Source organism: Myotis brandtii, unplaced genomic scaffold (assembly GCF_000412655.1).
Source record: "Myotis brandtii unplaced genomic scaffold, ASM41265v1 scaffold246, whole genome shotgun sequence".
NCBI lineage: Eukaryota > Metazoa > Chordata > Mammalia > Chiroptera > Vespertilionidae > Myotis > Myotis brandtii.
Genome location: NW_005359310.1, coordinates 664,263 through 679,013, shown reverse-complemented (window position 1 = coordinate 679,013; position 14,751 = coordinate 664,263). Strand labels below are relative to the sequence as shown.

Below are 14,751 nucleotides of genomic sequence, written 5' to 3'. Positions count from 1 at the left end.
GTTACGCGTGTGCAGGGCTCGGTGCGCTCGCACCTGCTGCTGCTCGGCGAGGCCTTCCCGGGGACCCCGCTGCTGTGAGGTCACCCCACTCTCTCTCTTCATTTTCTTCGCACCCGTTTTTGAAATTGCTTTCTTCGTTCATCGCTTTCTCTTAACTCTGGGATGGGAGTCAGTGGTGTTGAAAGTCGTTCAGACGTTCAGCTTCCCAGAAGGTGTGAGGAGCAGACAGCCCAGAATACTCCTTCCGCCCCCCGTTTCCCCGAGCGCCCTTTTCGGGCCTGCACCTCCCCACCGGAGACCCCCGCCGTGGGGCCGGATCCCCTCGGCCTGTTCGGGGCAGGATCCCTTCCGGTCTGTTCCGGGCAGTGTGCCCTTGGCCGGGTCGCTACCACTGCCACTCCCTTAGTGGTTACTATGTAAGTAGTTGCTGAATGAATGAATCGATGCGGTGTCCCCCAAAAATGTATGCACACTTTCACAGCTGATAACTCACTTCGTTTTGGAAATGAGCTGTATGGTAATAAACACTGGCTTTATAATCATTCAAAGTGTGTGTGCATTTTGGGGGGACACCCTGTATTTATTCGGGGCGGACCGTGTGCGGAAGCTCGTCAGTGTTTGAAGTTGTCAGGCACCGGCAGGGACCTGGGTGTGCGTTGGCAATGACACTGGTGCTTCCAGAAATGACAGGCTCTCAGGTGAAGGTTTAGGAAGTGATAGACCAGATACGTTATTACTTACAGGATATTTTTAGATGCTTCAAAATTTTTTTTCTTTCCTGGAATTTTGGAGTCACATTTGGGATTGTAGATTCTTTTTTTATCTACATGTAAGTAGACAAGAATATTGCTCTCCCTTGTATAATGATAAATCGGCCACTTTTTTGTGGTGGCACTAGAGCTTCTGGAAGTGGCTAAGGGAATTGAATATCTGTTATTAAAGTATTAACTGTTTTTTATCCTGTGCCCTGCAGCCAGTGCGTTGGGTCTTAAGTACAATGCTCCTTGATTTTTTTCTCTCCCCACCCCCATTTTACTGAGATGTAATTGACATATAATGCATTACTTTGCCAATGTAGCTTTAACAAATGAAAAGACTCGAGTAATATTTCTTTAGGTTATTTCTTTGTGATTCCCATAGGATTGTTGTTCAAATAAGATATCAGGGAAGGGGAAAAGAAAGGGAAATAAGTAATCATTTCTACCTCTTCAAACTCTGCATCTGTTTGATTCCAATTTTAAGAGGGTAGCTGAGGTTTGGATAATTCCTCAGATTTGTTGGCGAGGCTGACTGGAGGTTTGGACCAGGGTCGAGGCCAATAGGGTAAAGCTGGCTCAGTTCCCTGAGTCTTAAAGACAGTCAAAATTAGGTTTGATTTCTCGGGGTTTCTTAGAGCCAGAGCCTCCTCAGGTTCAAAACTGAATCTGACAGCCCAAATCCTGTCAGTTTCTGGGAGTGATGGAGTGGTGAAAGCATTGACCAGAAGGTTCTTTGCTTGTTTTACACATTATGTCTTATTTTTTTAATATATTTTATTGATTTTTTACAGAGAGGAAGGGAGAGGGATAGAGAGTCAGAAACATCAATGAGAGAGAAACATTGATCATCTGCCTCCTGCACACCCCCCACTGGGGATGTGCCCGCAACCAAGGTACATGCCCTTGACAGGAATCGAACCTGGGACCCCTCAGTCCGCAGGCTGACGCTCTATTCACTGAGCCAAACCGGTCAGGGCTACACACTATGTCTTTACTTGTACACATTGATGGGTTTTAACAGACTTCTAATCTCAGCGCCTGTGTGGAATAAACATGACATCGTTAGTCCCCTTTTTATGGGTGGGTCTGTCCATGCAGCCAGTGAACACTGAGCATCTACCGTATCCAGGCACTTAAAACATAACCCCCCAAGCCCTCCCAGCAGTCCTGAGTGATGGACATTATTTACTTGGTTCCACGCATGTGAGGAGCCCCAGGCTCCAGAGCCAGGTAATTTCTCTAGGATTACAGTTAGGAGTGGCAGATTGGGATTCAGTGAGTCCCGCCCTCTTATTTTTTAGTCTTTTTTTTTTTTGACTACACATCCCTCTTTCTAAGGAAATCACAGTTTGTGGAAAAGATAAACATAGACACCTGCCTGTAAAACCCAGGTGATTGCAAATGAAAAGAGAACTTCTTGGCATTGTTTTCATTTTCTAAATGCCCTCGGGAGGTCAGTAAATACTTGTTCAGTGAGTGAGCGGATTCAACTAGTTTAGGAACCTATGCGTGTAGGCTTTGCAGATACATTTGGCTTAGCAACGCGAGAGAGTGAGTCCCCCCCCTTTTTAAGGTACAACAGGTTTATTATATTTTCAAGGGCTCTTTGTATAGACTTCAGACCCATTGAAAGAACTTTTCAAGTAGTGGCAGAAGTTAACGCACAGCAATAAGAACCAGGTTGGCCTGAGTGGTTGGCACCAGTAAGTGCTAACGAGGGTCCTGAGTGCTTTGCAGCCCTGGCTGGTGTGGTTCAGTTGGTTGGGTGTTGTCCGGTGCACTGGAAGGTTCGATTCGATGCCGATCAGGTCATGCGCCCGGGTTTCTAATTCAATCTCCAGTTGCAGAGAGTGAATCCTTTTTAACCTGGAATGAGCTCCAGCTGGGCCACAGGAGTCCCGAGGAGGTGACCAGGTTCTGGCCGAGGAAGCTGCAGGCAGAGGTTAACTGCCTGAGGTCGCATGGCAGGCCGAGGAGCGAGCGAGGAGGGAGGGAGGAGGGAGGGGAAGCTGGCTCAGCTCCCTGAGCTGCTGCCTTTGTGTTGTTGACACGTCTGTCATCCTAACTCTAAGATGAGAGCTGTATTTCTGTCCATAGTTTCTGGGTGCTTTTCAGATTATAAAATTTGACGACCTCACATTGATTCAACTCAGCTACGTTGGAGGTGAGGTAAACCTGTAAGCCATTAGGTTTCCTGGTAGGTTTCTCCAAAGTTTGGCTAATTCCTGAAATAAGATTTCAGATTTAAGGATGATCACTAAACTAGAGTAGATTGCCTAAGGAAGTCATTTAAATGCCCTTTACAAAAGTCATTTCACAGATAAAGACAGTTATTTCTTTTTATGGGATATTTGCTGCAGGATTGTTTAGGGACAAGTTAAACTTCATACTCTATTAATGCCATAGGTAATATAAAGAAGGTTTATTAAAAAGACCAAAAGAAAGAAAAAGAGGTTTATTGATAAAGCTTTCTAAACATATCTTCCTAACGTTCTTTTTTTTTCCTAAAGAAATCACTTTATTCACTTATTTTTTAATATTTTATTGATTTTTTTTATAGAGAAGAAGGGAGAGGGATAGAGAGTTAGAAACATTGATGAGAGAGAAACATCAACCAGCTGCCTCCTGCACACCCCCTACTGGGGATGTGCCCGCAACCAAGGTACATGCCCTTGACCGGAATCGAACCTGGGACCCTTCAGTCCGCAGGCAGACGCTCTATCCACTGAGCCAAACCAGTTAGGGCCTTCCTAACATTCTTAGCCAAAATATTTTGAGACTAAAACATGGTTGTCTTAAGTAAAACATGGTGTTTAAATTTTTTTGATCAAAGGATAAAATGCTTGACTGAAATAGTCTATATTATTACTTTTTTTTCATACTCAGGAGTTACTATTTTGAAAGCTGTTAAGAACTTTTTCTATTATACTAGAGGCCTGGTGCATGAAATTTGTGCACGGGTAGGGTCCCTAGGCCTGGCCAGTGATCAGGGCTGATCGGGGCCTTCCTTCATTCCGCGCTGCCCCCCAGTGGTCAGCGCACGTCATAGCAAACAACTGAACTCCCATTCGAACTCCCGCGGGGACACTGCTATTAGCCTTTTATATATATAGCTCTTTAGAAGCAGTTGAAACGAATTCAGTTATATCAGTGTGGAATAGAGGAATGAGTATTATATTTGGTTGGAAGATGTGAGTTCAGTACTCTTGGCTGCTAATTGGTGGTGTCTTTGAACCGATTGTTTTATTTCGATGTTTTAATTTTTCATTTGTAAGTTGGAAGTAAGACTGCAGCTCCCATAGGACTGTTGTTTGAATGAAGTGAGAGTCCTTAAAGCTGGATTATAAAAATTTGAGGTGGGTGTGATACTTATGTCATATATCCCATGGTCAGCCTGTTTCATTCTTGGCTAAATAGGATGTTGTAATTTTTACATTTTTATAGGTTGATTTAAAAACCATTGGAAAGTCATACATTGGCTGCCTTTTGAGTGGGTGCAAGATACAGTTTACAGTAATGCCTTGTCAAATCTCATATATAAAGAAGGTTTTACATAAACAAGACATTTCAACAAAAAAACTTGCCTTTAGCAAAGTTAACTGCACGCTGGCTATTTCATGCAGAGTGGAAAGCAAATGCACCTGTTGGGCAGCTGAGCTTGGATCGCCCTGTCTGCTGTGCTGTCTCCGCCTGGCATGGGCACACATTGGCTTGAGAGCCACCAGCGTACTGTATGGTAGTGGTGGACTGTGCCACTAATGTTTGCCATACAGAAATGACTTAAATATTATTTGTCATTATAGACACTTCATTCATCTTGAAATGTTGGATGATGCTGGGAAAGAGGTTTGCTCCAGGAAGAAAAATTTAGTTTTTTTGTTTTTTGTGAAATCGAAGAAAGTATAGATATTTTTCTTGTTCAAAATTGGAGATTTAAAAAAATTATTGGACATGGTTTCTCAAAGTGATATTGAACATTTAATACCAGACTAAGCTTTTACATTTAATTTCACTCACTCATCTATGCGTTCCCATCACGGTACCATTGTCTTCCTTTGCTGGGAAGCTGCTTGCTGTCTACCACTGGTTTGGCCTTTTGACATTATTCACCTCCGCATGTATAACTTCTCACATAAACTTGTTTTAAAACAATATTTTAATTGTGGCAAAAACCATAATTTTAAATGCACATACATATATTTTTGATGCATAAAAAAAACAACCAACCATTTTATTACGCTCAACACTGACTGGCATAAGACAACCGTGTTTTGCTTAGAGTCCCTGTGTGTCAGGAATTGGAGGGCATCCTGGGACAGCGGTGTCTGCTCAGTGATGACGGGGCCTCCGCTGGGGACTGGATGGTGGGTGACGGGGCAGCTGTGGGCAGAGCCATCTGCAGCCGTCTCTGCTCAGAGTCTGGGCTGTGCTGTCCGTCTCCTGGGACAGTGGGGCTGGTGCCATGGCATCGCCAGGTGGCCTGGCCTCCGAGGTGTGGGCTGTCCGGCGATGGCACTCTTCCCGGAGACTGGAAGCTGTAGACCTTGAGTGACTTATCTGTGGGCTGTCCGGCGATGGCACTCTTCCCGGAGACTGTGTGGAAGCTGTAGACCTTTAGTGACTTATTCTCACAAGTCACACAGCATCCCTCGGCATTCGATTGGCTACAAGTGAGTCACAGGAGGGTCCTGATTCAATGAAAGAGGGTAATGCCCGTTTCTTGTTGTTGTTCATCCTCACCTGAAGATACTTTTCCCATTGCTTTTCAGACAGTGGAAGGGATGAAGGGAGGGAGGGAGACAGACAGACAGACAGACAGACATTGGCTGGGTCGCCTCCCGCATGTGCCCTGACCCAGGCGGGGAGTGAACCTGAAATCCAGTTATGTGTCCTCCACTGGAAATTAAACCTACAACCCTTCGGTGCACAGGCCAACGCCGTAACCACTGAGCACACCGGCCAGGGTCCCCCTTTACAGCAGAGAGCTTGTCGGACGTGGGTAAACCTGCCCACGCCAGGGCTCAGTGGGCACAGGAGGTCAGCGGGCATTCTCCCGGTGTTGAGCCCTGTCTCCTCCTTGCAGTACGTCCACGCGGATGCGCCCACCAACAAGACGCTGGCTGGGCTGGTGGTGCAGCTCCTGCAGTTCCAGGAAGATGCCTTCGGGAAGCACGTCGCCAACCCGGCCTTCACCAAGCTCCCGGTGAGTACATGGACCGCCCTGGGCTGTGGCCCTGATGCTCAGCTGGCGGCGCGTCTGCAGGTCGTTTACTGTCGGTGAACATCCCAGCGGTCGCCGTGTGGACCGGCTGTGAGCGTCTTGCTGTGCTGTCGTGTCCGTGTAGTTCCTGCTGTGCCAGGTCTTCATTCCTTCTTCCGGTTCAGCTCCTGTGGCTAGGACGCTGTTCAGTGGAGTTTCTTTATTTTGTAGGTGGAATTCTCCTGCGCTTATGTGAGAATATAATTCTGCTCGTGCAGGTGCTATTTTGACTGATAATTTGGCTTGGTATAGAAATCCTGGGTTATTTTATTTTCATTTGAAATCTGTAGGTTTTAGTCTCTCTTTAACATTTTATTTTGTAGAGAAAAAATCTGTTGATTTTGGGTCTCCTTCCTTTTTTTAATGTACTTTTTTAATTTTTTCAGAGAAGGGAGAGGGAAAGAGAGAGAGAAACATCAATGATGAGAGAGAACCATTGATCGGCTGCCTCCTGCACGTCCCCTACTGGGGACTCAGTCTGCAGGCCGACGTTCCTTCCATTGAGCCAAACCAGCTAGGGCTCCCCCTTTTTTATGCTGATCTTTGAACCTTTTCTTTTTCTCTTTGAAATGTAGAAATATGTCCAGTTGTGGTAAGTCGTGATCTGGAGACTCCCTGTGCTGCTTTCGCTCCGGGACCATTCAGCCTTCTAGTCTCTCTGCTACCCCGTGTGCCTTTATATTTGAACTCTGATTATACAGATCACTTAGGACTGCCTGGCATATCTCTTCTTAGAATTTTTGTCTTCAATTCTCCGATTTGGGTTTTTGCAGCTTCCATTCTGCTGCTTGCTGCCTCCATTGAATTTATTATCATGGACCTTTTTTTAACTCATAAGCTTCTGAATTGCATGTTCTTATTTTATCACTAAACCTTTTGTTTTAACAACTCACTGATCTTACACATAGAATTGAGAATAAGAAATAGTATTGTTTTATTGACCTTGCAGTAAGTGTGTCTACTTTGTTCATGCTGGGTTTTTTTAAATCCTCACGTGAGGATATGTTCATTGATTTGAGAGAGAGAGAGAGAAGAGGGGAGGGGAGGGGAGGGGAGAGGAGAAGAGAGAGAGAGAAGAGAGAGAAAGAGATCAATTGGTTGCTTTCTATATGTACCATGACTGGGAATCGAACCCACAACCTCGGTATGTGTGCCCTGACCTGGAATTGAACCCGAAACCTTTCTGGTGTGGGGGACAGCTGAGCCACCAGCCACGGCTGCTTCTGCGGGTTTCCCATCCAGACGTTTACCTTTGTTAGTCAAATAGAACAGGGGTTTTTCGAGTCATGCTAGGCTTTTCCCACTTGCAGGTGACACAGGAATTCAGCCGTCCATTCTTCGAGTATTTGTTTGGTTTCATTTTTTACATGTAATTCTCTTCATTGAGAATCTATCTTGGTATTCAGTGTGCGCAGTGGATCTAGTTTATCTTTTTCCATGTGAGTATCTGGTTATCTCAGCAACACTTGTTAGAAAATGCTGCTTTCCTCACTGATTTTTTTTTTTAAATATATTTTATTGATTTTTTACAGAGAGGAAGGGAGAGAGATAGAGAGTTAGAAACATCGATGAGAGAGAAACATCGACCAGCTGCCTCCTGCACATCTCCTACTGGGGATGTGCCCGCAACCCAGGTATATGCCCTTGACCGGAATCGAACCTGGGACCTTTCAGTCCGCAGGCCGACGCTCTATCCACTGAGCCAAACCGGTTTCGGCTCCTCACTGATTTGAGCTCAGCAAACAGGCAGCATTTGATTATGTCCCGAGTGTGAGGCTGTTGCTTGTCCTCGGGGCTCACACTCGTGAGCTGTGTAGATAGAACCTTGACTCCCCATCTCAGGGAAGGCTTTGCAGGGAAGGGCCTGGGAGCTGAGTCCTGGGAGCTGGGGGTGGTTCTTGAGGGAAGGGCGGGGATGCCTTCGGGCGGTGAGGTCCGAGTGAGCAGTGTAAGGGCCTGAGGCAGGTGTCGCCCCAAGGTTAGAGCTGAGGACGGCGGCAGGGAGAGGGCTAACACCAGGCTCAAAGGCCAAGTTCACCAGTGCCCCGCCAGAGGGGCGTCCACTGGAGGTCACGGGAAGGGCAAGGAGAGCAGGAGGGGCTCAGTCAGCTGTGGGTTTAGGTCTCGCACAGGCTGATGGGGGCTGTTGAGACTGGAGGCTTGGGCAGCCAGCGCGATTTCCAGGACCCAGGACGAGGCTGCTGTCCTGATCCCCGAGAACGGGGCGGAGGGAGGTGGCGGGGCATCCGAGAGGACGGGGAGCAATTGGGGACGTTGAAGGACGAATTGACCTTGGCACTGAGGGGAAGGCAGAGGACGAGGCTCCGAGGAAGGTCCACGCCTCGGAGACCAGGAGGGTATTTTAGGCACAAACCATATTAAAAATAGCTCCTGGCTCAGCGCCAGGGGACCAGCTGTCCTCCCTCCCGAGGAGTGTGTAGCCGGTCCCAATGGAAGGATTGGCACGTGATGGTGTAAAGAGAAGGGGGGACGAGACAGTCAAGGGAAGAACCCTTGAGTGAAACCTGGGAGCTGTTCGCCGTCCGCTTTTCTTCCTCGTGGATGAGCAGCGCTGGAGCGAGAGTCAAGTGGGACTTTGTGGGTCACGCCGGGTGTTCAGCAGCGGGCTCAGCATAGGTGTGCGCTGCGTAACACTAGCTGAGGAGCAAGAGGGTCTTAGGAAAGCGTGTTTCTTAAGGCTCGAATGTATCCCACAGGCACAATGAGCGTGAGTGGTAAAAACTCGTTCCCATAGCCTTCCTGGCTCAGGACCTGTGCGGGCCCAGACAGACATAGCCTCACGGTGGGAGGCGTCCGTTCTGCGTTCTGCCTTTTTAAAAAGGCCACAAGCATCTGTTTAGAGACAAAGCCCGAGAACCGGCACGGCATGGACAGGTCACGTTCCAGTTTGCTGTGAGGTCCATGCCCGCTCTCGACTGCTGTGGGGCTGGGGATAGAGACGTGAAGTGGGCAGTGATGTCAGCCTGGAGCAGCCAGCTTTTGACTTTTTCTTCTTTGATTTTTACACCTGGGGATGTGCCTTTCTAGAGATTCAGCCCCACATTTAACATAATGTCGTCTGTTTTATCCAGCATGTGCTTGCAGTGAGTGGTAGGGTTTCTGGCTGTTTAGTCCACCTCATGGCTGGAGCCAGCAGCACTGTGTCATCTGTAAAATGGGCTAGAAGCCTCAGCTGCATCGGATGCTTTCGGAGTAAGGAGGCCCGTGTGTAAGCGCCTTGCGGTAACTCCTCAGACGGCAGCGGGGAGAGGACTGTCTCCCCAAGAAGAGGCTGCAGCAGCGGGGACCTGTGGTTACAGGTGCTCATCAGGGGCTCCAGTTGGCCCTGGAGCAACCTGGGTTTGAACTGCATGGATCTACTTATATTTTTAAATAAATACTGTGAGTGGCCCTCACTGGTTTGGCTCAGTGGATAGAGTATCGGCCTGTGGACTGAAGGGTCCCGGGTTCGATTCTGGTCAAGGGCATATGCCAGGATTGCGGGCTCGATCCCCGGTAGGGGGTGTGCAGGAGGCAGCCGATCAATGATTCTCATCATTGATGTTTCTATCACTCTCTCCTCCCTTCCTCTTTAAAATCAACAAACATGTGTTTTTAAAAAAGCTAAATGGATTTTCTCTTTTTTATGATTTTCTCAATAACATGGTCTTTCCTCTAGCTTACTTTATTGTAAGAATACAGTATGTAATACATACAACATACAAAACATGTGTTAATGGACTGTTTATGTTGTTGGTAAGGCTTCTGGTCCACAGTAGGCTGTTAGGTTTGGGGGAGTCTAAAATTATACGCAGATTTTCAATTGTGGGGGTGGGGTAGGGGTCAGCGCTCCTAACCCTCACGTTCAAGGGTCGACTGTATTACAGTTTCTCTCACTAATACAATTGGGAACTATGTCTAGAAAGCACTATTTTAAACTCGAAAGCAGCTAAAATACACAAAGAAACTTAGAAATTATTTGATTGTTTCATATTTGTGAGGTAAAAAGATTCTGAAATTGAAGCGATGTGTTTCTCCCCCCAGAATTGTTTTCAGGGTGTGAAGATGCCTGAATTCCCTTGAATTTTCTTGGTTTGTTGAACATACTCGGTTTCTGCTCCTTGGTTCACTTCTCACATTCATTTCTGACATAGTCATTTCTTGATGAACAGGCCAAAAGGTGGCATTATTAATGCGTGTACTCAGCCCACACAAACACATTACAAACACATTATCTATCCCCCCACCCCCCTGTTTTTGTTTTTTTAATTTTTAAAAATTGAGCTGGTGTGGCTCAGTGGTTGTGCGTCGACTTATGAACCAGGAGGTCATGGTTCGGTTCCTGATCAGGGCACATGCCCGGGTTGTGGCCTGGATCCCCAGTGTAGGGTGTGCAGGAGGCAGCTGATCAATGATTCTCATCATTGATGTTTCTATCTCTCTCTCCCTCTCCCTTCCTCTCTGACATCAATAAAAAAAAATACTTCTTAAAAATTGATTTGAGAGAGCAGAAGAAATTGATTTGTTGTTCCACTTATTTATGCATCATTGGTTGATTCTTGCATGTGCCCTGACTGGGCATCGAACCCACAACCTTCGCAAATCGGGGCAACGTTCTAACCAGCTGAGCTGCCGGGCCAGGGCATCCCCTCCTTTTTGCCACTTGTGAGCGCTGCCTAGTCCTTAGTTAATAAGTCAAAGAAATAATGACACTGGCACAGATGTAAAGCACTTTGAGGTCTTGCAGTTAGACGTAGCTTTTCTGGGCTTCATCCTGCTCAGCAGAAGTATAGGCGGATGACCCCACCTCCACCCAGAACAAGATGAGACTGACTTCCAGTGTAGCTGCCGAGAGCCCAGCGTGTCAGAAGCAGTGTGCCCCGCAGCAGGGAATCGAAGCAGCTGGTAGAACTGCCCTGGCCCAGGGTCTCCAGATGGGCAGCTGCTGAGACATCACCTGAGGCAGGTCCCACTGGCTCTGGGAAGCTCAGGTTTTGGTGCCTGTTGTCTTTTTTTCCCCAAATATTTTTTTGATTTCAGACAGGAATGGGGAGCGAGAGAAACATCAATGATACGAATCATTGATAGGCTGCCTCCTGCATTCCCCCTACTGAGGATCTAGCAACCTGGACATGTGCCCTTGACCGGAATTGAACCCGGGACCCTTCAGTCCACAGGCTGACGCTCTATCCACTGAGCAAAACCAGCTAGGGCCCCTGTTGTCCTTTTTTTCTTTTTTTTTTTTTTTTTTAAATATATTTTATTGATTTTTTTACAGAGAGGAAGGGAGAGGAATAGAGAGTTAGAAACATCGATGAGAGAGAGAAACATGGATCAGCTGCCTCCTGCACACCCCCCACTGGGGATGCGCCGGCAACCAAGGTACATGCCCTTGACTGGAATCGAACCCGGGACCCCTCAGTCCGCAGGCCAACGCTCTATCCACTGAGCCAAACCGGTCAGGGCATGTCCTTTTATTCTTTAATTTTTTTAATCATCAAGAGGAATTGGCCCATCACCAGTGCTTCTGCTCAGAGAATATGTGAAGAAGAGCGAGGCGTCTTCTCGGTGGGCGTGGGGGCGGTGAGGGTTGAATTGGGAAGTGAGTGTCCCTGGGAAGTCTCTTGTCTGCCTCCAGCTCTTCGTCCCTGACTCTGGCCTATTAGTTTTTTTCTGTGGGTGATTCCGATGCTGAGGGTCAGAACCCCACGTCCATTTTTATATTTTTATTGATTTTAGAGAGGAAGGGAGAGAGAGGAACACCAGTGATGAGAAAATCACCCATCAGCCGTCTCCGTCCACCTCCCCACCCCCCAGGAATAGAGCCTGCAGCCCAGGCATGTGCCCCGACTGGGAATCAAACCACCATGACCTCCTGGTTCATAGGTCAATGCTCAACCACTGGCCCACACTGGCTGGACTTGATGTATCTTTTGTAAATCTTGGTTTTTACAAAGTTTACTTAAAGAGTAATATTTTAATTGAAATTTGAAAAGAAATATTTTTATGCATTTTTGGACATTTTTCTTTATATTGCAATTTTTTCCAGAAAGTACTTAAGAACTTGTTTATATCTTTGAGCTGACTTATAGAATTCAGACATAAGTAATTTTTTCAGAACTTTTATTGTTTTCACGTGTGACTTGTGTCATTTTAGGCGAAATGTTTCATGGATTTCAAGGCTGGAGGCGCCTTGTGTCACATTCTCGGGGCTGCGTACAAGTACAAGAATGACCAGGGCTGGTAAGTCCTTGTGTTGATTTGCATGTTTTGATGTGACGTAGAAGTTGGGCTCCACAGCCCACAGCCCACACTCTCGGTCACTAGGCTGGACCCCTCCCTGGGAGTGAAATGGGACACAGCATTCACATTGGTAACGATTTAACCACATGAAAAGGACGGAGATCAGGGGGGACGGCACAGAAGGCTATGCTGGTGCTTACACACGATCTGAAGACATGTGGGGGGACTTAAAGTAAAGGTGAAAAGGTGGGTTTTACCACATTCAGGACAACAGTCATCTCAGAGAACACAGACCTCGTTGAATGTGAACAGATACGTTTAAGATGACTGCCACTGGCTCTGTGGACTGCTTTCTGTCTGATGTAAACTATCTTAGATTTACTTCATGGAACAGAGACTTCCTTTTGCTGGAGTGGATCTTAATGTCTTAAACTCTGATCTTTTAGTGTTCACATGCTCATTTATATGACTGAGAGAAACGCTTGTACATTTGCGTAGTTCTATCATAGTTTCCAGATCTATCCAGCTCATTTGCATTGAATGCTGCAGCCAAGTCTTTACTTTTTAAAAAAATATATATATTTTTATTGATTTCAGAGAGGAAGGGAGAGGGAGAGAGAGATAGAAACATCAATGATGAGAGAGAACCATTGATCGGCTGCCTCCTGCACGCCCCACACTGGGGATGGAGCCTGCAACCTTGGTATATGCCCTTGGCCGGAATCGAACCTGGGACCCTTCAGTCTGCAGGCCAATGCTCTATCCATTGAGCCAAACCGGTTAGGGCCAAGTCTTTACTTTTGTTTAAGACGGGAGACAAGTTAACTAATTATTATCTTGTCTTTTAGGCGGAGGTTTGATCTACAGAATCCATCCCGAATGGATCGTAATGTTGAGATGTTTATGAATATTGAAAAAACATTGGTGCAGGTAAACGGGAAAGTTAAATCATTACAATTTCTTCCCTTGGATATACTGTCAGTTCTAAGATTAGCTTCATCAGGTTGCCAAAAAGTCAAAGGAAGAATAATTTTCTGAAATCTATTGTTCTGTTATTCTTTTGGATTTAGGGGAATTAGAGATATAAAGTATGACTAAAACTTGTCATTTATAGAATTTGACCTTAAACTTGTGGTGAAATTATCTATGATATTTTTCTTTATTAATTTTACCAAACCCATTATTTGAATCTTTTTCACATTTAATATAAATACTCTCTCATTTGTTTATTCAGTGATTTTCTTTGGATTTGTTTCATGGTTGTGCCATGAATATAGATTTTATTTCCCCTACTAGATTATAACCTGGAGAGAACAGTTAATTTTCTTCTTTTCTTTCCTAGTATTTTATTGAGTGGTACTTTGTGGTGGCCATTGACTGAACCTCCCTGGGGCGGGGCATGTGGCAGAAATGCAGCTGGGTCTCCTCAGTGGCTCCATGCCTGGGAGTTGTCTCATGGACCATTAGCCAGAGGAGTAACAGGGTGTTTTGTTCGTTGGTTCATTTTTGGTGATGGTTTGGGGAGTTAATAGGAATGTTTTAGTCACTTCTGTATGTAAGATTAGAAATGGGGGGAAAAGAGCTATAATCCACAGTCTTTTTTTTTTTAAAATATATTTTATTGATTTTTTACAGAGAGGAAGGGAGAGGGATAGAGAGTTAGAAACATCCATGAGAGAGAAACATCCATAAGCTGCCTCCTGCACACCCCTCACTGGGGATGTGCCCGCAACCAAGGCACATGCCCCTGACCGGAATCGAACCTGGGACTCTTCAGTCCGCAGGCAGACGCTCTATCCACTGAGCCAAACTGGTCAGGGTTAATCCACAGTCTTTACATCATTTTAAGTGATTTACCTGATGAGCCGAAATGAATACCTACCTCCCCTGGCCAACAGAAGGTGTAGGTGGAAACAGTCCATTAGATGTGAGGTGTGCTCAGGTGAAGTGGCCTAGCAGGGCTCATGTGTCACTTGGTGCCTTAATGGAAAAGATGATGCATGTCTGTGGGTCATAATCTCAGCATCTTCTTGTCCAGGTGTACCCGGCTGCAGAGAAGGGACCTGAGCCGTCATTAAGGAGGCTGCTGCACACCTGGGTTTTACACTGACATCAAACTTTCCCATTCTTTTCCATACAAAGTGCATCTCCCATTCTAAGCAGCCTGGCTGTGAGTGCCACCTTTTGCCATGAGGATGATGCATAAATAATATGACATTATTTTAAAACCAAGAGAATTTAAAAATCTGTTCTTTCTTTCTCAGAGCAATTGCCTGACCAGACCCAACATCTACCTCATTCCAGACATTGACCTGAAGTTGGCTAACAAATTGAAAGATATTATCAAACGACATCAGGTAATAAACTCGACCCTTCAGAAGCCCTTGCAGTCAGAAAGGTCTTGTAAGTCTCCACCTGAGTGTCTTCTGATTTGTGTTTCTGTCGGCAGTGAATGAAAGTTTTCCTCTTTCTGGGTTCTCACAGTACCAA

At 46.1% G+C, this 14,751-nt stretch overlaps 1 protein-coding gene across 1 annotated transcript in view; it reads left to right on the top strand.

Moving 5' to 3' along the window:
• SMARCC1 (SWI/SNF related, matrix associated, actin dependent regulator of chromatin, subfamily c, member 1) overlaps positions 1-14,751 on the top strand; it is an 89,461-nt gene that overhangs the window by 9,096 nt on the left and 65,614 nt on the right. The window contains 4 exon segments of the mRNA XM_005867205.2: positions 5,842-5,961; positions 12,176-12,261; positions 13,110-13,191; positions 14,526-14,618. Of these exon segments, the coding sequence (XP_005867267.1) occupies positions 5,842-5,961; positions 12,176-12,261; positions 13,110-13,191; positions 14,526-14,618 (381 nt within the window).